Genomic DNA, 11,427 nt, shown 5'->3' with positions numbered 1-11,427 from the left:
AAAAAGATATAACTTACAACTATTTAGAACCTCCATTGACTTGAATTGAGCACAATAAATAAAAAAGCCAGCGGTGGAATAGCAAAGTTGTGATGAAAATCGAAAGGTTGCTGGAAAAGTTATCCCCTGTTGTGATACAGTACAGGGCATCGTGCTCTTCAAAAAAACATTACATCTTTCCAAATTTGACCTAGGCTGTCCCCATTTGTGGTAGCCTAATGATACAAAACAGTTGTAGTGCAGCTGTTATTTCTGCAGCACGTGGCGGGCCGGTTCTGGCCCGCGAGCCGTAGTTTGGTGACCACTGATGTACTGTACAAGAATGTCTTTTCAGCGCTTACTTTTTATGATGGTCACCATTTTGGGGTGACAAAATTTGAGACAATAGCTTAATCCATGGGCTGTATCCAAGGGGGTGATCACCCCCCACTTATTGGAGTGGTTTGGAATAACTAAGACGATTTTAGCCCACTGTCTAAAAATCACCCCCGCCCCCGAATTCTAAAAGTGGATAGAGCCCCTGGCTTAATCCGAAAGAAGACTGTCCTCAGAACACAGTGTAAAGCTGTATACTTTTGTCGGCATGAGATAAAGAGTTGATATTTATATTCCCCAGAAGCATTTTTTCATTTAGTTTTTGTATTTGCAGATTAAATTTATCACGCCTTTTATTACAGCTGGGTGCTAAGTTTAAACTATTTGAGGAACAATGGTTCAATAGGCTACAGACTCCAGCTGGACTTTTGTCGCAGCTATTTTCTTACTCAAAGACGGCAATTTTCCGGGTGGCAATTTTCTCGACGGCAATGTTCCCACACGGGCAGTTTTCTGGCGGGCAATATTCCCACACGGGTAATTATCCGACGGGCAACTTTCCTAGTGCCGTTTAAAATATGGCACGGTCGCAACGCCTAAATCTTTTGATGGGTTATTCCTGGTAGTTTCGCATACTTGTAGAGGCTTTGTGATGCAGCCTCGTTTACCGAGATTGTCAGAATGAAGTTTCCGCATGTTGAAACTTCATTCTGACAATCTCGGTAAACGAGGCTGCATCACAAAGCCTCTACAAGTATGCGAAACTACCAGGAATAACCCATCAAAGGCTTTCGCAGTCCGAGGATAAAGATTTAAAAACAACCAAACATTAGAATCTTTCGAGTGTAGACCACCAACGTGTAACCAACATTGGAGTGTTCAAACTTGCAACCATGGTATATTTACTTGAATTAACGATTAAAGAACTTCATAGATATGCAAAGTTACAAAAGAATTAAGCTTTATCGCCGAAACGTACGCACCCTCTACTGTACGGTGACCGTAGATCTCACACGCTTAGGGCAGAGTAGGGGTGTTGGAAAAAAACAACTTTGTACATATTTTTTGGTTTCACTTTGAAGTTTTTCAGCGACAAATTTCCTTTTAACACCATATCCAAGCAGCTTGTTATAGAAGTAGAGCCGAGAAATACGAAGTAAGCGGCATCGCATCTTGTTCTTTGAAGGTTTGCTACAGTGGGGCATGAAAACAAAATTGTCGCCAAGAACTTTGAAACCAAACCTCGATTCAAACAATGCACATGATCCCTGTTTTGAAGACAAACTTCATATGACGAGAGAGATTATAAAAGTTTTAAATGCATTAAACTGACAAAATCGCACAGACAATATTGTAATTCGTGACGTAGTAACTCTCTACATTGTTATAAATAGCGGTATGCATACATGAAATATCGTTAAATTTAACAAATTAAACATAACACCAAATCTTTGAGTTGTTGTAAGTCACAAATGACGAGAAAAAACGCAAACAACTAAACGTTGAGCGTTTGAAGAAACCAAAATATGCTACACGCATTTCATGGCAATTCATTATTGACAAGGCATAAATTCAAAATTAGTAGGCTGAGTAAGTGGTGAATTACAGTGAAATTAGATGAACGCTTACTTTGAGAGCAAGAGAAAAATAATGTGCAGCAATAGTTGAAAAACAGTTTACAGTACAACTATAAGTGCAAAGCTTACACCATATCATACTTCATCACAAACAATTCATAACTGATGGACAATAAGGGGTTAGGCTACGTGTAAAAACCACGTTTAATTGTAATGATCGAAAAGACGTATACTTTCCATTTGAACACTTTGACAAAGCCTCCACTCAACAGCCCTATACGTAGACCATTGTAATGGAGCGATAGCTGTATAAAGTGTATAGCCTACGCTTCATTGTAACGAAAAATCGTTCACAGTTTTATTTTTAGTCTGGCGGTGCAAAAATTACACAAGTACTACACACAATGCAGGAATGTGTACAAAAGGAACCCGGAAAGCTTGGAGGAGAACTATGCGTATTTCACGGGCCCTGAGAGGAAAAAAAGGCAAATCTGTGACGGAAAAAACCGCAACAAATAGAACATGCATTATCTCGTCTTCTTTCTTGCAACAAAAACAAATTCTTCATCCGAATCCTCATCGGGTCGACACATCCGGGCTCGTCGTTTTGTATTGTTGGAAAACGTTTGCGTTTTCTCGTCTGAAACTTGCTGCTTCAACTTTCCAAATGGTTTGTATAAAGCCTGCACAGATTCAGAAAAAAACAGAGATTAAAATTATAGTAATGTATTGCTTTTGCACGGAAAGTATATGCAATTGTCCACTTTACCAAACACTAGTATTTTGAACATCGGGATCTTCGAGAAAAGTATTGAAACAAAATTAGAAACGCAATTAAAAAATATTAAAAAAAGCCATTAAACCCAGTTCTTATCATATTGCCTTTCATCCATGACTTAGATCGGCACCAACTTATGCTGAATGAACTTCCTCACTAAGTTGGGCTGGGGCAGTTGCTGGATGAAAAGCCTCTGTGTTTTGAGTTTTATAAGATGATTTTTTCTTAATCAGTGACTGGTGCTAAGTAGGACAAAAATTTAATCAGTTCAACCAAGTTTTTATACAGTATGACACAACGGAATAAATCAGCCACGTACGCAAAACGGACACTCTAGATAGGATATGACCTTGAGAAGGAAAACTCTGTAGAATGTGTTGTGTAGGTAATGTGCACCAGGCAACTTACTCACCGTCTCAAGCTTTTGTGGTGAAGAATGATGTGCAAAGCATATTTCCTTGAGTCTGTTTTCGACCGATTGAAAAGTTTCTCCGGGCCGTGGTATCACGTTGGCGTGGATGGCACCAGGCTTCAAATATCGCAAAAAATCACAAACCTAAAAATAACAGTCAACGTCAATAAAAACGGCTTAGTTTAATTCGCCGACCAACAGGTTAAAAAGTTATTCTGTCGCAGTTTCTGATGAAATAAGAAAACTGTTTGTAAATTTTAAACTCGGTTATTTAATTATTTTATACTCAAATATGAAACATTGACACAGACCAAGCATTTTTATACCACTACATCCCCATTCCCCAGGTTTGATGACTTAAAAATTTCATTTTTACCTACACTTGTTACAAGTTTTGGCACGAAAGTCAAGGTAAAAGTCTCACTGCTCAATGCTCATGCATTGCACAGGGTAACATTCAAACGATGTCACTTTGTCTATTTACTACTGTACACATAGCTGAGTATGAAAGGAAGGCACGGGCATGGACAATTTTCACTCAAAAAACAAATTTTTCTCAAAAATGAGTAATACCAAACTTGAAGGAAAAACATAAATCACTGGCACTGAAAGCTTGAAACTGTCGACATTTGTAACAAAAATGATGACAAATCAAAGTCATGCAAAAATATCATTGACAAAAAAAACAGCATCTACTAGAAGCAGTAGACTCCAATTCAATTGAAAAAACTGGACTAGCGTGCAAAAATCTACAGTTGTAATCCGAGGTAAAAAAATCAAGTCTACAAGAACTACTGAAATGCAGAGACAGAAAGTACTAACCTCACTAAGCGATGAATGAAATGAAAAGCATAAGCGATAGTGATTCTTTCGAATCCAGATTTGCACATCTTCGGGAGCAGCATTGAAAGTGAAGTACAATGTACTTAGTGTAATGTTAAGGTACTCTAGTTTATGGTGTTGCGAAGGCATTACTTCACCATTGTCATTCTGCCACTGACTCCAGACTTTTTCTTTCACTTTCTGAAAAACCATTTATCACAATTTTAGTGTTTACAGTACAACATTACAGAACAAGACCAGTTTGTGCATAACATAGACTCATTAGTACGGTATCGTATGAGACAAATAATTTTTTCAGGTTGTTTCCAATATGAATTTTAACTTCAATTTGGCTAGAAATCCACAAACGTGGTTATACGCACAAATCGTAAATCATGGTTTACGGTAAATCCAAGTGAAGAAAGACTGTTTGTAGCTGTCTTGCAGCATGTTGGCGATTTTTAATAAAGTAGCAGATAATATTTGAGATTTAAATAGTAAAAACAAAAAAGTAAATAATACAATATGAGGCAGTTTTACGGCATCTTAAATATAACCTTTCCTGGGAGGTTAGATGAAAATTTAAAAAAAATATATACCAATGGGCTTAGAATATCCTGTTGTATCTGAAAATCAGGACTTAAGTTAAATTTAAAAGTTTTGCCAAATAAGCTCCAAGTTTTAAATATAATAAAGCCCTATTAATATATACATGGGGGTCGAAATAGGGTGGGCGGCGCCCACCCTGCCGTGAAACGAGGGGGGGCAAAATATGTTTCGCCCACCCTGTTTTCATGACACTTATGAAGTGTTCGTTACAATTATTTCCGTTTTTGTTAAACGCTAAATTATCCAACCAGCTGCAGCGCAAATTCTTGTTTTACGCTATGTCTCTCGCTAGGTATCCGACAGAACAAAGCAATTCCGCAACAACGCTGCGTTGAAAAAAAAGGCGTTTGGGCATGATTTGACATCAAGCCAATACGCTGTAAAACCACCGAACTCCTCCTTCTCTCTCTCTTGGGACGTCGCACGTTGAAAACCTGTCTAGAGCAGAAAGCCAAGATAATTAGAATCCGCGTGACCTAGCTTTTCGTGGTAATCGAAATTGCGCTGACAAGTGTATCTGTACTTGAAACGCTAAATCGGATGAGTGCATTTACCGCACTCCTCTCTTCTAAAAGGACCTGTCGTACGTTTTCTCTATTCTATTTGCATTTATTGAATATCGTCGCGGTTAGAAGCAAAAATACTCACTGCATTGTTGTTGCTACGGTAACTGCCATACGCTGGCAATTCCTGGTGAGAGAAAGCCACGTTTGATCTTTTCTCCGAATGGTCTCACTTTCGTTACGTCACAATCAAACTTCAGTTCCGGGTCAGCGTAAGGGAATATGAATATGACATCATAATGAACATGACAATAAAATAACCGATACAAACTAAAGACGTACTGAAACAATCGCTTATGGCAGCGATCATAAGATCGCAAGGCGCAAAAAAACAAATATCAAACCTATTAAAGCTTAATTGCTGCAGCGACGCTAACCGCAGTCTTTGTGAGAAAGACTAACCAACCATTGCGAATTTGCGAACATACACATTCAATGAAATCTGTTTGAAAACTCTCACCCACCCAGAATTCCTCTCTTCTAAGAAAAAATCGACGCCTATGAATATATATAACTATGAAATAAATACAGTATAGGAGTTTTACAAATGAAACCACACCTCTGTTTTGAAGCAAGTGTATATTTGAGCATGAGTTGGGTCATCTGTCAGAATGTTCACAATATCAGGAAGACAACGATAGACATTAGTCCGAGAGCAATAAATCTTCTTTTTAAAGCGTTGAAAAAGTGCCTTGTAGATATATTCATATCCATACTTTGCACTGATATTTAAGCGCACAATATGACTGGGACCTGAAAATGGAAGTTGGAATTGAAAATATTTGGCAGATGTTGATCTGAGTATTATTTTAAAAATAAAGTCATGTGGATCACACCGCATTTTGTCTTATGTAAAAGCAGAGCTAACTATAAATAAGTTAAAAAAAATTGTACAGATATTTTGACTAACAATGAATGATATGATGACCGTTAATAATGAATAAAGATCCAATAGGTACAGTACATTACTACAACACCTGGAAATAAATAATACTCTACCGAACCTTAAGGGGAATCCCTGATGGGAATCCTAAAAAAATATTGAAGTTATTAACATAAACTAATTTCAGCCTTTTAAAATCATACACTTTCTTTTATTATAGTTTTCTTTCTTTCAAGTCGTACATTTTTTCTTGATTATGAGACTGTAGCATACCTTTACAGATCCAACCTTCTACTAATGATGTCAATGACTCAACACATTGCTCACGATCAGGAATGTAGGTTGCCTCAGGTATGCAGAATGTGGTATCGACGTGGATGTGATCGATTTTTTTTAACACGTTATCACCTAAACATAAGGGACACTCCTGATGGAAATATTTCTTTTTTATCAAAAACTTTCTTTGTATCCAAAAAGCAGTAAATTTCATCAGGATTCTGAATATATTAAAGTTTGAATCTATTCAATGTCTTTGTGTGTTAAAACTTACAGTGAAGAATGTGAGTAATGTAGCTTGTGTTTGGGTGTTTTTCAAATCGATTTTCTTTGAAACTTGATTTTTAATGTTTTCAACTATAAACTCAATTTACAACTACTCATTTCTTGTCATATGTCATAATATATAAATACTGGAGAAGTGATCTATGAGAGGATTTTAGCTACTTCTGTGTAGTTTCACTTCAAATTAAAAAACAATCGCAAATATGTCAAGATTTTCTAGTACAGAAATTTAAAATGCATTTATTTTTTAAATATATACACAGTCACACTAGTGATATCTAGAGAAGGGGATACAAAGGCTTTCATTACGTCTGACAATAGAAGGGCTTCTATTTATCTTAAATAATCTCTGTTTATGGTAAAATGACAATTGGCACATATAGTAATTTAATAAACTTTGTTATGACATCCTGCATTGCACTATTACAACCAGGTATGGATATTCAATGAATGCTCATAATCACTTGTTAATTCAACTACCTGTATACTTGCTTTACACCTGGCCAACTGCAAAGATTTTGTCAAAAAAGCAGCTAAACTGGTCACCTTTCAACTGTCTTTTCAAACAAGTATTCTTTAAATATGTTCTACATAACACTTGCTAACTGTCTTGTGTAGCTAAGTGTACCAGCTGCACTACAAAACTTTCTGTAATTTTAAAATGTTTAACGCTGTACCAACTACCGCCCATCTAGTGTCATGAGAATCAGCAATTGCTCTGAGCCTTCGTATCCCCTTCTTTAGATATCCCTGAGTCACACCTGTGGAAAAAAAATTCTTAACATTATAAAGGTAGTAAAAATTGAAAAAAAAACGGAAAAACTTTTGCATTTCTTAGACATTTTTTTCTTTATAGAAACGTTTTTCATCTATTTAAGTGCCATATTTTTATTGCGATTTTCATACTTTTTTTAAAGATATATGTACAGTATATATAATATATATGTAAGGTTTTCTAGGTGTTAACAATATTTTTCAATCATTTTATTAAGGGCAGTGCTGATCCATCAGAAGTGCCCCTTTACAAAATACTGTAAGTTCACTTTTTTTGAAATGGAAAGCCATGTCATATATATATATATATAATGATTAGGCCTACTAATACAAAGCTCAGAGGTTATGGTTATCATATACAGTAGCTATGGCATCTGCCCATATCAAAAGAGATTCACAACATCATAATCTGAATACCAGCATGCAGATGCCTTAATCTTGCAGCTGACCCTTTGGGTAAGCGAAAGTCTCCAGTGTACAAGCAGGTGCCCTCACTTCCTTCAAACAAAAACCTTAAAAGATGAATTTTGATTTTAAAATGTGACATATCATAACAAGTTTGAATATTTAATAGCTTATTAGCTGCATAGTAAAACCACATTGCATTTAAGTATTAAATCTTAGCTTAATATTTCTTTTGTAATGTAGGCCTATCGCATTTGTATATCTTTATTTATAAAATATTTTATAAACTTTTTTAATTTTTGTTTTTATAAGTTGGTAAAGATAAATTGGTTACTTAATGGATATTCAATTACCTACATCACTGAACCAGGACAATGTCCAGCAGGTAGCAGTGTCACTGTGACATTATCAGCACCATCATGCATTCCTCCAATACTAATCAGCTAGGTATGAAATTAAACAATTAGATGTTAAAGAATCAGCAAATACACATTAATCAGTTCACAACACAGACAGAAATGTGAAAATAAATTTCTGGAACTAGCGTACAAGGCTCCACCCTGATAATAAATGCAATAAAGTCAAAATATGTGAAAGATTGGATTCGATGAATATATAAAAGAGAGAAACCTTTTTTTTATAGGGTGAAGTGTGTGAACAGTAAAGCAAAGGTAAAGTAGTTTCACCCTATCTTTTTAGTTGATTCCAATGTATGACATCGTGGTACCGTATATTTGATTCGGGTGGAGACTTGTATACCAGCTCCAAATATTCTTTACTTAACATTTAAAAATGCTTTCTTTATTTTACCATTATGAGCTTACCAGTAGCGCAACAGTTTAATGTCAGTTTGTATAAGCACATACGACACAGTAGTAGTCTAGAAAAATTGTCCAATAGATGTAAAATTCCAGAACAAAGCTTAAAGTGGTAACAAAAAAATATTAACTTACTTTTGGATCTTCTATTGGTAGAACACAAATATGTGGCTCTAAAGATTCATATTTAGAATCTTCTAGAAGCAGCAACCTTGTCACATCGGACACATAAAGCTTTAAGTCAGGATTCGATTTCAATCTGTTTTGAAAGTAAATACTGGAAAGACCCACCATGTGATCAGTGTGGCAGTGGGAAAGGAAAAATGCAGAAGCTTCCAGATTTACTCCATCAAAACGGTCAATGGATATCTGCTTATAGAGCTCCATTTGACCAGAAAAACAACTCATTGCCTATCAACCGTTTGAGTGACACTCAAAGCTAATGTTGTTTTTTATCCTAAGTTGCTTTGTTAGTGCAGTGTGCATCCACAGTGGTGATAAGAACTCAACAATAAAAAAAAGCTGTCACTTGTCAGGCTCAGGCATAATTTCAATTCCAGGTGCAAACGTGTTGCCAAATTAATCGTGAACTAAAAACAGAGTGAAACTGTTCACCAGGCATTTGATAATTAAAGTAACTTGCGTTCTTCTGGTGACTATTTACGAAACGTCGGAAATACACAAAGCTAGTTATCATCTATAACATCAGGAGGTAACCTAGTAAATAGTCACCAAAAGAACGCAAGTTGCTTTAATTAATCGCGAACGTTGCGTTGTTAAACCCCAGAGATTAAATCTAATTTCAATTAAGTTTTTTATTTTTGTTTTTATTATTTTTATCCTGCATTGCGGAAAGCGGACTTGAGCGCTATACATCGGTGTATGCCTTCCGACGTACACCTGACCCACGCTGCAGCCCACTGCAATGTCTGTTTCCGGTTGTCTACTCTACTTATGACTTAAATTTGGTACTACCCATTACTCGAAATCGATCACTAGGTAGAGGCAATTATCGTAAAGTTTCTTGCCCAGACAAACAACAGCAAGTGCGGGTGGCTGGAGTCGAACATGCAGGCTCTCGACTGCGAGCCTAACGCGCTAACCACTCGGCCACTGCTGCCGATATCATTGCTGACGCGAACATATGTAGAGAACAATAAAGTACAAACGAGTTTGACATCAAAAAAAGAAAGATTACAAACTAAAAGGTTTAAAATACACATCAATAAAACAGTGTTTGGAAAACACTATTTTAAAAATGCTTAGGCAACAAAACTGGATTATTGATGTTCATGATATTTTATTATCTATTTATGATTTATGGATGTACAGAAACTTCACTTTAAATCCGGCGGATTTGAGGCAAATGACCGGATTTGGAGTTAATTTATTTCAATAAAGACCTTTTTTTAGACCTTTGCTGTGTTGGGCATATTATATTGTTTTTCGTTGTGATGGTCAAAAATAAAAACAAACTGAACAATCGCATTTGAATATGAGAAAAATGATTTTTCTTTATTTTTTTATTAATAAACTGGTTGCGTAAAAACCTTTAATCATAGTAAGTGTTTTTTTAAGGTGTTTTGGGGGACCGAAACGGCCCCCCAAATTTCTCCAGCGGTTTCCCAAAATTTGGACTTTCAACTACAGTAGCCTAATAAATAATTCGTTTAAGCAAATATGGCTATTTTTTGGTACGGTATTTAAGTGAAACACTTGCGGTTTCTTAAAACTACTTAGCGGTCACCCAAACCAAACTTGATCATAGTAATCCTTTTATTATGACAAATTATACTTTCAGACTAATAATGTTAGTTTATTGGCGGATTTATAATTGAATTTAGATTTCATTTCACAATGCTTATGATCTGTATTTGGACTTTGATTTTCAATTCTAAAACCCTAACGTCTGCGCCAGACCTCACTGTGCAAAGTTACCCTGTGTCGATCCATAAACTACCCAGACAACAACGCTTCAACAAGTGTAAACTTCATATAGGCAATCTCGATGCTCGCGCGAGTTTCAGTGGTTCAAAGACTCTGCAAGTATGCGAAACTGTCAGGATTAAGTTCTCAAAGAAGCTTTCCCAGTCTGAGGATAGATTTAATCAATGAAATTGTGGTATAAAGCTGGCAGCACTGCACTTATGTGATTGATTGATTGATTGAATCTTTATCCTCGGACTGGGAAAGCTTCTTGCAGAGCTTAATCCTGGCAGTTTCGCATACTTGTAGAGGCTTTGAATCACTGACGCAGGCCCGGTCACCGAGATTGACAGAGTGAAGTTTCCGAGTGTTGAAGTCTTGTTGCCGGGGAACTATTCCATCCATTAGATGCCGCTGAATGGAGAGCAGTCCTTAACGTGCGTTGCTCAAGCGCACACCCCGAGAGTCGAACCAGCGCCGCTTGATCTTGAAGCTTCTTCGTTCCAGAAGTGACGCGCTAACCAATTGAGCTATCGGGGCGGATTGCATTTATTATTAAAATTGCCAGATTGTAGTTTTCAGCCAAACATTGACAAGTTTTTTTTTTAATTATTTTCAATATTTGTTTTATTGTAGTTATAAAGCTGGCGGCTCTGCACTTTTTTGCAAATCAAGAATGCCAGATTGTATTTTTCAGCCAAAAATTGACAAAATTATTTCTTGTTAAGTGCTTTAGCTTGAAAACTTGCGTTTCGCTTTTTGGCTTGAAGCATTCAAAAAGGATAATCTCTTGAATGAGGAAAAAATTGTATAGCTTTCACTACATCAAGAATTGAATTAATCCCACATTCTAGTTTTTTACATCAGCGGTTAATTTTCAAGTTGATTTAACTTTTTTTTTTAGTTTTGAAATTGGCAACCTTGGTGCAAATGTGCTGTTTTCGTGTTTGGCCTGTTGGCCATGCCATGATGGAGATTTTGCAG

The 11,427-nt window shown here is 36.3% G+C and overlaps 1 protein-coding gene across 1 annotated transcript; it reads right to left on the bottom strand.

Annotated features, from left to right (window-relative positions):
- Positions 1–1,199: 1,199 nt before the first annotated feature.
- LOC145764796 (protein artemis-like) lies at positions 1,200–8,979 on the bottom strand. The gene is made up of 8 exons (XM_082576472.1): positions 8,653–8,979; positions 8,057–8,142; positions 7,712–7,806; positions 6,233–6,367; positions 5,636–5,829; positions 3,905–4,105; positions 3,083–3,226; positions 1,200–2,575 (listed from the first exon to the last, which is right to left on the bottom strand). The coding sequence occupies exons 1-8, from the start codon at positions 8,923–8,925 to the stop codon at positions 2,420–2,422; spliced, it is 1,284 nt and encodes a 427-aa protein (XP_082432598.1). The 5' UTR covers positions 8,926–8,979; the 3' UTR covers positions 1,200–2,419.
- Positions 8,980–11,427: the final 2,448 nt, after the last annotated feature.

This window comes from Aplidium turbinatum, chromosome 2 (assembly GCF_918807975.1).
Source record: "Aplidium turbinatum chromosome 2, kaAplTurb1.1, whole genome shotgun sequence".
NCBI lineage: Eukaryota > Metazoa > Chordata > Ascidiacea > Aplousobranchia > Polyclinidae > Aplidium > Aplidium turbinatum.
The sequence above is the reverse complement of the archived record's forward strand: the minus strand, read 5'-3'. Positions and strand labels throughout refer to the sequence as shown.

What these genes read in the sequence shown, in the direction of transcription:
- LOC145764796 (XM_082576472.1), bottom strand. Translation starts at nt 8,925, where the DNA reads ATGAGTTGTTTTTCTGGTCAAATGGAGCTCTATAAGCAGATATCCATT. An exon ending in ACACTTGCTTCAAAACAGAG is followed by an intron (nt 4,106 to 5,635) that starts GTGTGGTTTCAT and finishes ATGGTTTTTCAG; the next exon opens with AAAGTGAAAGAAAAAGTCTG. An exon ending in CACCACAAAAGCTTGAGACG is followed by an intron (nt 2,576 to 3,082) that starts GTGAGTAAGTTG and finishes GAATCTGTGCAG; the next exon opens with GCTTTATACAAACCATTTGG.